Raw genomic sequence first — 14,978 nt, forward strand, 5'->3', positions numbered from 1 at the left:
CCTTGCAAAAAAAAAAAAGAAAGAAAAAAGGATTGAGTCTTAGCTGGACATAGTGGCATATGACTTTAATCCTAACATTTGGGAGGCAGAAGCAAGCAGATCTCTCTAAGTTCCAGGCCAGCCTGGTCTACACAGTGCAGTGAGTTCCAGGACAGCCAAAGGTACATAATAAGAGCCTGTCTCCAAGAAAAAAACCAAAAACCAAAAAAACCCTAAACCAACCAACCAACCAACCAAACAAACAAACAAAAAAAACACAAGCCTCCAAACAAAGAAAGATGATTTTCGATATGGTCTGGAGCTCATTATTTGCTCAGTCTGCTTTTTTTTAAATTTCCCACAATTCTGTATTACCCTCAAAAGTGCTGAAATTATAGGTGTAGACAACCATGCCACACCAGATCTTTTTTCAAAAATTTTTATCCCCTAGTGGTAAAATGAAATCCAGGGTCTTGAATGCTCTATCACCAAGCTATACTTCCCCAATCTCAGCCTCACATTTCATTTTAGTTTTTGGAGACAGGTAGGGTCTTTCTAGTTAGCAACGACTACCCTAGAACTCTATAAAGACCAGGCTGGCCTCAAACTCAGAGATCTGAAGGCCTCTGCCTCCTGAGTACTGGGATTCAAGGCATGCACCACCACATCTAGCTCCCAGCCTCACATTTTTAATTCTGGATAGACAACAAATCTTGCAAATGTGATTATATAAGTAACAGTGCTGAGATTATAACTTCAAAGATCCTCAAAACTCCTAGGTCAGAAGTAAAACCCCAGTATCATAACAAAAGTAGATGGATAATTTCCTTATCAGATATACTTACAAAGAAGCAAGAGTGCCTCTGGATAAAGAAAAGGACCTCACATTGAATTTGTGTATCCTCTTAGTCCTGGGAGCAGTCAAAGGCTTGTACAGGTAGCAGATGGGTTAAACAGGCACCACAAACAACTGGAGAAGTCTTGCCAGGCAGCAGTGGTGGCACACACCTTTAATTCCAGCACTCAGGAGGCAGAGGCAGGCAGATCTCTGTGAGTTCAAAGCCAGCCTGCTCTACAGAGTGAGTTCTAGGATAACTAGAGATATACAGAGAAACCCTGCCTTGAAAAAAACAAAAACAAATAAACACACACACACATACACGCAAATAAAATAACAAATACCCAAGAAACAAACAAAAAGAAGCAAAACAAACAAACAAACAAAAAACAAAAAAGCCAAACCTCTAGCTAGGCAGATTTTAAAACTTTCCCCCCTTTTATCACATTTATTTACTGTTTTGAATATATACATATGTTTGGAGGTCAGAGGACAAAATGCAGGAGTCAGTTCTCTCCTTCCAGCATATAGGTCTTGATTATTCAATTTGCTGAGTAAGGTTTGGGAGCCAAGGGCCTTTATCAACTAAACTATCTCACCAGCCCTTACCTACCTTTTTATGCGTTCATGTTCACTATTGTCCAAAGCTTTGAGGGATCGGGCATAAAGGACGACGATGTCACTGTGCTTGGCTTTCTTGTTGCACTAAAGAGTCCAATGAGACACAATCAATACAGTTCTAGGGATTCTGACTTAATACATAGTCATTGTTTATGGTCCTTACCTGAGGACATTTTCGTGTTTGTCCTTTGAGCCACTTAGAAATGCATCTATATCCAAAGAGGTGCCCACAGCGTAAGGCTGAGAGACGGTGGTCCCCAGAACTGGTCCACTGTTCCAAACATATTGTGCAAGTTTCCCCTTCTTCATCATTGTCCTCAGAAGGTAGAACATTGGGTTTCTGGGGAGACTGCTGGATTAAAGTTGAAATGCATCCAAGTGAGAAAGTGCAAAAACAGTGTTGTGTCAAATAAAACTGCACCAAAATGATGTAAAGCTAACTGAAAAGCCATAAAAAATGTATAACACCTAGAAATATCTCATGAATATAATCACAACTATTTGTTAAGATAATTGTCCAGGGATGCTCTTGGCCTATATCAGAAAAACTTTAAAAAGGAGGGAGAAAAGAACAATAGTGTTCTTAATAGGGAATTGACTAAAATGTATCCTATGATGAGAAACAAACAAATACTAAAACAAGGCCTGTCTGGGCTACCTAGCAAGACTGTCTTAAAACAAACAAGCAAGGCCTAGTGGTGCATGCCTTTTATTTCAATACTTGGGAGGTAGAGACAGGGTGATTTGTATGAATTCCAGATCTATACAATGAGATGCAAGTAAAGCCAGGATTACATAGTGAGAGCCTGTCTCAAACAAGTTTTTAATCACATAGTAATTACATTCTGCTTGGTTATTTACATCTCATTTTTTAAATGGTATTTTAAAAAACACGAGAAGAAGCAGTCATATAAAAAGAAGCAAATCACAGCCAGGTGGTGGTGCACATCTTTAATCCTAGCACTTGAGAGGCAAAAGCAGTCAAGTCTCTCTTAAAGTTCAAGGGCAGCCTGGTCTACAGAGAGTTCCAGGACAGTCAAGGCTACACAGAGAAACCCTTTCTCAGGAATAAAGAAAGGAAAAAAAAAAAAAAAAAAAAAAAGCAGTCACTCAATGAATAACTGAAATAGAAAACACATCCAAAATCCTCATCCGCAAAGCCTGCAAAGCTTTCCAATTTAACCTGTAGTTGCATTTAAAATGAAAATCTTTTTTTTTTTTTTCCTGGTTTTCGAGACAGGGTTTCTCTGTGGCTTTAGAGGCTGACCTGGAACTAGCTCTTGTAAACCAGGCTGGTCTCGAACTCACAGAGATCCTCTGCCTCTGCCTCCCGAGTGCTGGATTAAAGGGGTGCACCACCAACGCCCGGCCTAAAATGAAAATCTTAGCTTTCATTTAAAAGGATGTAGTGTCATATGCTTGAAACCCTAGCTGGCACTTGGTAGGCTCAGGAATGAGAATTCTGAGTTAAAAGCCAGACTACCATCATGTAAGACCTTATATCAAGACAAATGAAAGGGAGAAAAAAAGGAAGAAAATCCATGTTACCTCTTTAGGGATTGCATCATCTCCTGTGACAGATGTTGCTTCTTGTTCTGTTGAGATAGCTTCTGGTTCTATCAAGTTGTATCCAGAAACGGCAGCACAGATAATATATAAAAGACAGAAGTTAGTTAGGCATTAGAAGCTAACAAGTGATGAGGGAAGGCCTTCTGTGTATATGTCTCTTATTGGTTAATGAATAAAACACTGTTGGCCAATAGGGAAGCAAGGTAGGCGGGACTAGGGATAGAGGTGGTTTCTGGGAAATGTAGTAAAGAGGGGAGTCGCCATGACATCCCAGGGAAGGGAGGAGGCATGCCACTGGCGTCCTCAATAAGTCTTTATAAAATATATAGATCAAGGGCTGGAGAGATAGTTCAGAGGTTAAGAGCACCAACTGCTCTTCCACAGGTCCTGAGTTCAATCCCCAGCAACCATTTGGTGGCTCACAACCATCCCTAATGAGATCTGGTACCCTCTTCTGGTGTGCATATACATGGAAGCAGAATGCTGTATACATAATAAATAAAATCTTTAAAAAATATATATGTATATATATAGATTAAGCCGGGCTCTCACCTTTAATCCCAGCACTCGGGAGGCAGAGGTAGGCGGATCTCTGTGAGTTCGAGGCCAGCCTGGTCTCCAGAGTGAGTGCCAGGATAGGTTCTAAAGCTACACAGAGAAACCCTGTCTCGAAAAACAAAAAACAAACAAAAAACTATATATATATACGTATATGTATATGTATGTATATATATATATTTATTAATGGTTATGGTTCACACTTAAGACAGAGCTAGCAAATAAGACATCCTAGTCATTAGCCAGAGCATTGTAACTAATATTAATCTCTGTATGTTATTTGGGGGCCCTAAAGTGGCAGCAGAACTCATGCGGCTGGCAGAAAGAGCTATCTTTACAAATAAGAGAACCTCACTGCAGCTGTCCATCTGAATTTATAGTATTCCTACAAAAGGATGCCAATTCTACCATTTAACATTAGTGACTTATTATTACCATTTACTTATTTTGGATATTCCGTAAGTGGACAAAACAGTATTATCTACAAACATCCAACACTAAATTTAAAAAGCAATTCAGGAGCTAGAGAGATGATTCAGTGGTTTAGAGCACTGATTATTTTTGCAGAACACTCAGATTTAATTCCCAGCACGTACATGATAGCTCACAGCCATCCTAACCTCAGTTCCGAGAGTACCAGATACCCTCTTGGGCAGTAGGCACACGTGTAGTACACATATATGAAAGCAATACATTTATAAAAAAAAAAATTTGTCTAAAGAATACAAAAAAGTCAAGCCTGGCGTTGGTGGCACACACATTGGATATGCCACCACATTTGAAAAAATCAGTTTTTCTGGGCTGGAGAGATGGCTCAGATAGCTTGGAATTAAAGGCTAGGCTGACAACTAAAAATATAAGAAAAAAAATCAGTTTTTCTAATATTGGGCACAAAATTATTCCTACCAACAATTCCAAAGGACAATGAGGAACATGCAGTAAAAATAACCACATATGTTACAAATAAGAATTCATGGTTGGGTGGTGGTAGTGCATGCCTTTAATCCCAGCATTCAGGAGGCAGAGGCAGGCAGATCTCTTTGAGTTCGAGGCTAGGCTGGAGTACAAAGCAAGTTCTAGGACAGAGGACAGCCAGAGCTATTACACAAAGAAACCCTGTTTTCAAAAATCAAAAAACAAAAACAGGGTCTGGAGAGGTGGCTCAACAGTTAAGAGCACTTGCTGATCTTGCAGAGGACCAGGGTTCAGTTCCCAGCAGCCACATGATGGGGCTCATAACCATCAATATAACTCTAGTTTCAGAGAATCCAATGTCCTCTTCTGACCACTTTGGGCACAGGCAAGTACATGATACACATACATACCTGCAGGCAAACCACTCATAAACATTAAATAAAAATTTAAGAATATCTAAAAAATATTTAAAGGAAAAAGTTATTTAAAGAACACAATCTGGGTATTAGTGGGTTATAAATGTAAACAGGATATCTACTTTAGGGGGGGTCTCTGTTCACAAAATGCTAAATAAAATTCCATTTACACAAAATATACAAAAACTTGAGTCACAACTCAGCTTGTGACTCAACTTGTATAGCCCAAGCTGACTTTGCATTCACATTGTCCTATTGCAGCCTCCAAAATGATAGCATCACAGATTTGTGCCAACAACATAGGCACACAAAACTTTTAAATATACAATCTACTTCCTCAGATGTACCGAAGTGACTAAGGTAATGCTATCTTGTCCTGATTGCATTTTGTGTCTGCCAAGACACTTCTCAGCCTTCTAGCAACATCCACCTTGGCAATACTTTTTGGGACTCTCCATGTATTAGCCAAAATAATTAAATGTTTATGCATGCTAAAACATAAAAATAATAGAACTAGAGGATGCATATATCAATAACTGTCATGTCATATCTGGAAAATACTGCTAAATTCTGGGAAAAGATGTTACAAGGCTATTCCCTTTAATCCCATAACACTGATGTAATTGTGGTTTGTCTTTAAAAAAATGATGTACTTGGGACTAGAGAGATGGCTCAGAGGTTTAGAGCACTAACTGCTCTTCCAGAGGTCCTGAGTTCAATTCCCAGCAACCACATGGTGGCTCACAACCATGTTATGAGATCTGGAGCCCTCTTCTGGTGTGCAGATATACATGGAAGCAGAATGTTGTATACATAATAAATAAAATCTTTAAAAAAAAAAAAAAAAGTACTTTGGCACCAAGAGACAATTTGGAGGTGTTAGCCTACTCTTGGACTAGCCATTATTAAAAGGTTCTAATAACTGCCGTAATTAGTATGGCAGTCAGTAAGTACCTTAGGTGGATCACTGTAGTATAAAAAAGTGAAAGGGGGCGGGCGTTGGTGGTGCACACTTTTAATCCCAGCACTCGGGAGGTAGAGGCAGGCGGATGTCTGTGAGTTCAAGACCAACCTGGTCTACCGAGAGTTCCAGGACAGCCTCCAAAACTACAGAGAAACCCTGTCTGAAAAATAATAATTAAAAAAAAAGTGAAAGGGAATGTAAAATATTATTACAAAGGGACTGATTTGTTGGAACACAAATCACAGAAAATTATGAGACAGATCAAAGTCTTTTAATGTCACCATAGTCAGTGAAAGCTATCTATGCCATGTGGATTTTAGTTTTGGGAATACAAATCTGGATAAAATACAGACCTGGAACATTAGCTTCCGGTTCTTCCGCCTGGACAACAACCTCTTCATTCTCTGCAGAGCTGTCACTGTCAGAATCAGTTCCTGATGTTGGATTCCTAGTCTCTGAAGCAGGAGCAGTGGCCGGTACATATGGCTGAGACCTGCTTACCTGAAAGTAGGCATACACTGGTGTTCTCAACCTGTATGTATATAGAGACAAAAGAATTACAGTACAATGGACCATCATTGCAAGAATAATCTCTGATGATATGAAGACAATTCCTAGGCCATTTAATGCTGCCTTTAAAAGCTGAGTGAAAACTAACATATTATAGGGCTGGAGAGATGGCTCAGCAGGTAACAGCACTTGTTGCTCTTAAAAAGGACCTGGGTTTGGTCACACAACAGCTTACAACTATCTGTAACTCCAGTTTAAGAGGTCTGAAGCCTCTCCTGACTTTGATGGGCACCAGGCACATATATCTTACACTCACAGGCAAACGATCGTATACATAAGACATATAACTGGGTTGGAAAGATAGCTCAATAGTTAAGAGAATGTATTGGTCTTCCAGAGAACCCTGGTTCAGTTCCCTGTACCCACATGGAGGCTCACAACCATCTGTAACTCCAGTTCTATGAGATCTCGTGCATAAACCTACACATAACCCCCCCATACACATAGATACATAATTTAAAATAATAAAAATAATTTCTTAAAAAATAAATACAACTTTAAAAAAGAAAAAATAGCAGGATTAGGCAAATACTGGTTAAATATACATTTCCCCCCATTCAATCATGGGGGCTTTTTTAGGAAACCAACCACCAAACAGATCCCATAATGAGGATTCTCTCTGAATAGACCTTGTATTCCAACAGCACTGAGCTCCCCATGGTGGCTGCCAAACAGTCTATTTTCAAAGCTACCATGGGTCTAGACAAAGGGAGAAAATTTTCTATAGTCCTTATTCTACTTTTTTTTTTTTTTTTTTGGTAAAGTGCCAAGTAAGCACAGGGTCCAGAGTTCCTAAGCTGGATCTCTAACTCCAATCCTAAAGAATTTCATATGAATATTCTGTTTGTGTCTCATAATGGAGCCTCAAATAGCCTGGCTTTGAACTCACAGAGTTCTACCTGCCTCTGCCTCCCAAGTGCTGCTATTAAAGGCAAGCGTTACCACAGCAGTGGGGTTATTTGTCGTTTGTTTGTTTTAATAGACCAGGTCTCAAGTAGCCCTAGTTGGCTTCTAATTTGCTATGTAGCCAGGGATGACACTGAATTTTTCATCTTCCTGTTCTACTTCCCAAGTTGGGATTAAAGGTATACACTACCATTCCCAATTCATTGATGCTGGGAATCAAATTCAGGTCTTAGTGCATAGTAGGTAAACTCTATAAAATCTGATACAGCTCCTTAGTTAGGGGTTTCTTTAAACTAAAGAAATCCTTTTATACCTGTTTTAAATTAAGCTTAGTTCTTTTTGGTTTTGGTTTTTGTGAGACAGGGCTTCTCTGTAGCTCTGGCTGTCCTGGAGCTCCAACTGTAGACCATGCTGACCTCAAATTAAGAGACAGACCTGTCTCTGCCTCCTGAGTGCTGAGACTAAAGGTATGGGCTACCACCTCCCGGCTTTGTATTCTAAGATCCATCCTCATTGTGGGACTAAAAAGTGCTGGGATTAAAGGCATGCACGACACTCATTAAGATTTTTTTTTTTTTTTTTTTACATTTATGGCATTTTGCCTGCATGGATGTCTGTGTACCACATTCATGTAGTATAAAAGTCAGAAGAAGGACACCAAATCCTTTAGAACTGGGATTATTAGATGGTTATTTGCTGCTATGTGGATACTAAGACTCAAATCTTGGTCCTCTGGAGCGGCAGCCAAGTCCTAAGCCATTTCTTCAGCCCAAACTGTTCTTGAGTTAAAGAATACATTTAGGTTTTATTATGTATAGTCCTAGTTTTCCTTAGCTTTGTGATAACAGGTACCTCTAGTCTATCAATATCTCTAAGGTAAAATTCAATTTCACATACTACTTATAATATTTGATGAATAAATGATGGCTTTGGCAGCTAGAATCAAGCAGGATGGAGTTTATAACCGTGGCTTAGGGGTCTGTTGGGAAGATCAGCTCACTATTTAATTTTTTTCCTCAAATTGGCCTCCTGGCTAGGTCTAAGGCAGAAACAGCTCATTTTGGCCCCAGGGAGTCTATCAGGTGGGTCAATGTCGAACACTGCATCAAGAAATTCACCTAAATTTCAGAAATTCAGAAGACAGTATGGTGGCAATACCTATAATTTCAGCACTCATGAAGTGGAAGTTGGAGGCTTTTACCAGACCAGCCTAAGCTATATAATAAGACTGTATCTCATTGGAGAAAAAAAAAAATTACCAAAATCAACCAACCAAAAAACCCTATGTAATGCTGGTGAAGATGGCTGAGCAAGCCAATCACTAGAGTTTAATTAACTGGGGACTCATAGTAGGACAGAACCAACTCCAGAAAATTGTCTTAACATCCACATCCATGCTGAGCCAAGAGTGAGCTCATATACATACAAACAAATAAGTACATGTAAAAAACCAAAACTGGGCAGTGGTGGCACATGCCTTTAATCCCAGCACTTGGGAGGCAGAGACAGGTAAATCTGTGAGTTCAGCCTGGTCTACAAAGCCAGTTCCAGGACAGGCTCCAAAGCTACAGAGAAACCCTGTCTCAAAAAACAAAGAACAATCAAAAACCCCTACCTTCAAACAAAGAACAAAAATATAGTTCAGAAGTCTGAAGCAACCAGTCCTAGGAAAATTCAGCTACACAGATTTAGTGTAGAATTTGCTTAAAACCCAGAATTTTAGTATTGTATTTATCTTGTTAGAGAATCCACATTCTTTCCAGGAAGCTGCAGAGCCTTGGACTTTTTAGGTTTACTCACTTGCAGAGAAAGTTACATGACTATCCATCAAATGGCTTGGCTAACAACACATCTTTCAACACCTGTTCTACAATCCACCCCTCATACTTAGATTATTATTATTTTGAGACAGAGTCTATGTAGAACATGCTATCTTCAAGCTTACAGAGATCTGTTTGCTAAGGGCTAGGATTAAAGGCATGCATCACAATACCCAGAATTTAAAAATAAATAAATCTTTAAGTAGGGTAGGTGCACACCATGGTTGAGGAGATGGCTCAGCAAATAAATCACCTGCCATTCAAGCCTAAGGACCAGAGTTCAAATACCCAGAACATCTGTAAATGTGGTGAGGGCTACTTATAATTCACAGGTGACAAGAGATTCCCAGAGAAAGCTGGTTAACTGACCTAGCCACATGGGGGAGTTCTAGGTTCAACTGAGATCTTGCATCAATACCCATGCACACACTCCATACATATGTGAAAACATTTTAATTAAAAAATAAAAGGTGGAGGTGGGGATGCTGCAGAGATGGCTCCTCAGAGGTTAAGAGTACTCCCTGTAGCCAGGCGGTGGTGGCACACGCCTTTAGTCCCAGCACTCAAGGACGCAGAGGCAGGTGGATCTCTGTGAGTTCTAGACCACCCTGGTCTACAAGAGCTAGTTCCAGGACAGCCTCCAAAGCCACAAGGAAACCCTGTCTTGAAAAAATAAATAAATAAAAAAACCAACCAAACAAACAAAAAAAAGAGTACTCCCTGCTCTTCCAGAGGTCTTGAGTTCAATTCCCAGCAACCACATGGTGACACACAACCATCTATAATGAAATCTGGTGCTCCCTTCTGGCCTGCAGGCATATATGCAGGCAGAACACTGTATATATAATGAAGAAAAATTAAAAATAAAAGGCCAACCTTCAGTAAATATTATTGCTGACAAACTTGCCTTAGTTTTCAAAGCACATAACCGAAACTATCCCCTCAATACTAAAAGAAGTAAAAATGGCAAGCACTAATTTTATGGATCTATCATCAGGAAGGGGGAATTCTGAAAAGTTAACTTTGGTTGCACCTGAGGTATCCAGAATCTGAGTTTTACAATTCATAGAGTGGCATCAATCATCTAATTTATAGTTTACCTGGCACCACGTGGCCTCTGAGACCCTCCAGTTCTTGCCCTCAAAATAGATCCCGCTCTTCTCCTCGTTCTCACTGGCCCCACACTATGGTCTGAAGGTGGAGGTCTCAGCAATTCCAGCATGTTATGAAGTCTCTGCAGCCCGCTGATGAAGTTGTTCATTGAAACTTCTGTAGCAGCTCGGACAGTTTGGTTAGCACCAGATTCCTCTCTACGCTCCTCAGAAGTCCCTGGATTGGCAGTCTCCATATTTTCTTCTGAGGGCTGTATTTCCTCTGTTAAGTCAATGGATGCTGGTGGCAGAGGCTGCAGTCCGCTTTGGCTGCTGACCACTTCAGCAGGCCCAAGTTGACCAAGTGCTCCTCCCTGGCTATTGGCCACTTCAGCAAGGGCAGGCTGGAGGAGAGGTGCCCCTTGGCTGCTAACTTCAGTTGGAGGAGCCTGTTCTATAGTACCATCTATTGGTACTTGAAGATCACAATCCATTGCTTCATGAGCCATCACTAGGGACAGAGTATTTGTGAAACATGTTAGTAAAATAGGTAAAGCAACAACAACAAACAAAAGAACATGTTATATAGTTGATATAACTAGTCTTTCAGAATTTCTGTTTAAGATTCTTTCTAGCAAAACAGAGGATTTAAAACAAACATAATACTGCATGACAGGTAATATTAATCTTTCATAGCATCAAAAGTAACAAAGGAAGCTGGGCATTGGTGGCTCAAGCCTTTATTCCCAGCACTCGGGAGGCAGAGGCTGGCCTTGAACTCGGAGATCCCGAGTTCAAGGCCAGCCTGGTCTACAGAGTGAGTTCCAGAACAGCCTTCAAAACTACAGAGAAACCCTGTCTCCAAAAAGCAAGGGGGAAAAAATAGTAACAAAGGATATACAGAAATGCCATTTTTTTGGTACATGTGGTGCTGAAGGACTGAATACAGGGCTTTGTACACACTAAGTATATTGCTCTACAACCTAGCTCCACCCACCTACTCTCAGGCAAGCCACAGAAGACATTTTTACATTTGCAAGATAAAATTTAAATTTCTTTGAGAAAAACTGTAAGTGAGACTGGGGACTACTACTAATGCTTAGTAGTAACCTAGTATACACAGGTATTTCCATTAATCCAGGCACACATACAATTACATCAAAGCCAAACTTGCTGGGCTTGGTGACATTATCTGTAATCTTAGCACCAGCAGGGAGAAGGCAGAGGCAGGAGAATGGGGAATTGGGCTACAATTTGAACTACAAAGCAGGTTTCAAAAACGCGAACTACTTGGCAAAACTTTATTTTAGTAAATAAATTTAATTAATTAAAAATAAAGTCTAGCCGGGCAGTGGTGGCACATGTCTTTAGTCCCAGCAGTTGGGAGGCAGAGGCAGGTGGATCTCTGTGAGTTCGAGGCCAGCCTGGTCTACAGAGCAAGTGCCAGGATAGGCTCCAAAGCTACACAGAGAAACCCTGTCTCGAAAACCAAAAACCAAAAAAAAAAAAAAAAAAAAAAAAAAAAAAAAAAAAAAAAAAAAAAAAAGTCAGGATTGAATCAATAAAGGCAGAATGTAAGGACCACACAATTGTCCACTCGTGTTTACTTCCTACAGCCAGCCATTTGAAGTTTACAATTAAGTTAGTTCCTCGATCGCACTGGTAGAAAGCAATAAACACCTTTCCCCAAATCCTGTACACGAACCCAGGATTTTGTCTAAAGCAAACCCACGGGCCCCACTGCTTCTTTACCTTCAGCACGTTACAAAAACGCTAGACTGATGACCACGAAACGTCAGCGGCACTCAAAACGTGAACTTAGGCCGGGCGTTGGCAGCGCTGACCTTCAATCCCAGCACTTGGGAGGCAGAGGCAGGAGGTTGACCTTCAATCCCAGCACTTGGGAGGCAGAGGCAGGAGGATCTTTGAGTTGGAGGCCAGCCAGGTCTCCAGAGCGAGTGCCAGGATAGGCTCCAAAGCTACACAAAGAAACCCTGTCTCAAAAAAACAAAACCAACCGAACAACAAAACAAAACAAAACAAAACCAAAACCGTGAACTTCATATCTGCCATCTTACAAGGAAGCTTGGCAACCACAAGGCAGGGGTGGGGGGCCCCAATAAACAGGACGTCGGGAGGCCGTGGGGATTCAGTTTGACCTGGGTTCAGATAAAGGTTCCCCCTTTTAGTACCTGAAAACCTAAAGTAAGTTTCCTGTCTGTGCAAGCCTGCTCACCCGCAGAAAAGAGATAAAGGAAACACTTACGTCACAGCTACACTGGAGGGGTGGAGGTAAATTTTCAGTTCTGCTAAACAGCCAGTAACAAGGGCCAATGAGTACGGGGGGGGGGGGGACGACACCTGGAGAACTACTCCGTCTGGAGCCGGCAACCAGAGCATGCCGAACCGCGCCTCAGCTCCCTCCGGAGATTCACGTCGTTTCCGCCTTTCTCGCCCCAGACCCCCATATTCCTCGGGAATGCAGGAAGCAGGTTCGAGGAGCTCCGGACGAAGGAGACCGCTGAGTTCCCAACCCGCCCTCAGCCAACCTGACTAGGCCCCGCGACCAGGCACGGGCCGAGAGAAGACAATCCGCATCCAGGGACACGAGGCCCGAGGAGAAGCAGGTACTCGCCTCACCTCAAACTGCAGGGGCCACGTCCGCGCCCCGACCGACCGCGACTTGTGCTGTCGTTACCGCGAAAACTCGGGTCGCCTCCGCGCCAAACAACTCTGCAGTACTCGCGGCTCAGCGAGCTCCCATTTGTCAGCCACCAATGGCGACGACCAATCCCCTCTCTTCTTCTTCCATTGGTCGCCGCTGGCTGAAATAGTGGCGCTCTCATTGGCCGGCTCTTGATACTTACTTGGCCAGAACTTCATGCAAGGAAGTCTCATACAATTGGTAGAAACTCATGTCCGTCATCTCGTGCCCAGCCCCTAAAGGGGTAGAGCCTAAGAGTTTTCTTGCTTTTCTTTTTTTTCTCTTTCTTTCTTTCTTTCTTTCTTTCTTTCTTTCTTTCTTTCTTTCTTTCTTTCTTTCTTTCTTTCTTTCTTTCTTTCTTTCTTTCTTTCTTTCTTTCTTTCTCTCTCTCCTCTCTCTCTCTCTCTCTCTCTCTCTCTCTCTCTCTCTCTCTCTCTCTCTCTCTCTCTCTCTCTTTTTAAAAACCGTTCTGCATTTGAACAGTCTAGCAGGAAGAAGACTGAGGAAGAAAATTCTCCAATTTCTTCACTTTAAAACCACTCCAAACCGGGCGGTGGTAGCGCATGCCTTTAGTCCCAGCACTCGGGAGGCAGAGGCAGGTGGATCTCTGAGTTCCAGGCCACCCTGGTCTACAAGAGCTAGTTCCAGGACAGGCTCCAAAGCCACAGAGAAACCCTGTCTCGATAAACCAAAAAAAGAAAAAGAAAAAAATTATTCCAATAAATTACCTAGGAAGTCTAAATTGCTGCACAAGATTTTTTCAATCATGTCTCTGAAAGAAGAAATCTTCCTTAGATTTTTTGTTTGTTTTGTTTTAAGAGCAGCCAGTGCTAGGCCCTGACCTCTGCTGAGAGCCCTCATCCAGTGGCTGATGGAAGCAGAGGCAGACACCCACAGCAAAACACTGAACTACTGAACTGAACTCTGGAACCCAGTTGCAGAGAGGGAGGAATGAAGAACAAAGAGGTCTGGACCAGGCTGGTAAAACCTACAGAAACAGCTGACCTGAACAAGGGGGAGCACATGGACCCCAGACTGATGTCTGGGAGGCCAGCACGGGGCTGATCCAGACCCCTAAACATGGATGTCAATGAGGAGGCCCCGGTACTCTATGGGGCCCCTGGTAGTGGATCAGTATTTGTCCCTGGCATAAGAAAGGACTTTGGAAGCCGGGCATGGTGGCGCACACCTTTAATCCCAGCACTCGGGAGGCAGAGGCAGGCGAATCTCTGTGAGTTCGAGGCCAGCCTGGTCTCCAGAGCGAGTGCCAAGATAGGCTCCAAAGCTACACAAGAAACCCTGTCTCAAAAAACCAAAAAAAAAAAAAGGGGGGGGATTTGGGAGCCCATCCCACATGGAGGGATGCTCTCTCAGCCTGGACACATGGGGGAGGGCCTAGGCCCTGCTCAGGATGATATGACCGACGTTGGAGAACCCCCATAGAGGGCCTTACCCTCCCTGGGGAGCAGAGAGGGAATGAGGTGGGGTCTAGTGGGGGGTTGGGAGGAGGGGAGGGAGAGGAAGAAGGGATTGACATGTGAAGCAGCCTTGTTTCTAACTAATAAAAAATCATCTCTTGGGGAAAAAAAAATAAGAGCAGCCAGTGCTCTTTTTTTAAAAATATTTATTTATTTATTTACTTATTAAGTATACAGGGTTCTGCCTGCATGTATTCCTGCAGGCCAGAAGAGGGCACAAGATCTCATTACAGATGGTTGTGAGCCACCATGTGGTTGCTGGGAACTGAACTCAGGACCTCTTGGAAGACCACCAGCTGGTGCTCTTAACCACTGAGCCATCTCTCCACCCCCACTTGTAGGTTTTTAAAAGCAAAACTTCAGACACAGAGTGTACATTGCCACAGTTTTATTCAGCTACCAATTTTTAGAAGAATTGGTAGTAGAGAGCAATAGAAATAATTTTTCAAATTTTTCTTCTCTACACTTGTTACCAAGGCCAGCATCAATTTTATGTATTTATTTGTATTTTATGTGAATTGGTATTTTGCTTGCATGTATGTCTGTGTG

General features: G+C 42.0%; 1 protein-coding gene across 4 annotated transcripts in view; it reads right to left on the reverse strand.

Moving 5' to 3' along the window:
- The window catches only part of Rfwd3 (ring finger and WD repeat domain 3), a 32,052-nt gene extending 19,014 nt beyond the window's left edge, over nt 1–13,038 (reverse strand). Inside the window, exons 1-6 of one of the 4 annotated variants that reach the window (XM_035442680.1) lie at nt 12,888–13,038; nt 10,257–10,758; nt 6,214–6,392; nt 2,987–3,054; nt 1,602–1,787; nt 1,431–1,522 (exon numbers count right to left, since the gene is read on the reverse strand). In XM_035442680.1, coding sequence (XP_035298571.1) covers nt 1,431–1,522; nt 1,602–1,787; nt 2,987–3,054; nt 6,214–6,392; nt 10,257–10,756 — 1,025 coding nt within the window. In that variant the 5' untranslated portion in view covers nt 10,757–10,758; nt 12,888–13,038. Of the gene's footprint in view, nt 1–1,430; nt 1,523–1,601; nt 1,791–2,986; nt 3,055–6,213; nt 6,393–10,256; nt 10,759–11,999; nt 12,144–12,513 lie in introns of those variants that run through there. The other 3 variants (XM_027406028.2, XM_027406029.2, XM_027406030.2) reach the window with 3 other exon arrangements.
- Nucleotides 13,039–14,978: the final 1,940 nt, after the last annotated feature.

The sequence above is a fragment of the Cricetulus griseus genome, chromosome 3, assembly GCF_003668045.3.
Source record: "Cricetulus griseus strain 17A/GY chromosome 3, alternate assembly CriGri-PICRH-1.0, whole genome shotgun sequence".
NCBI lineage: Eukaryota > Metazoa > Chordata > Mammalia > Rodentia > Cricetidae > Cricetulus > Cricetulus griseus.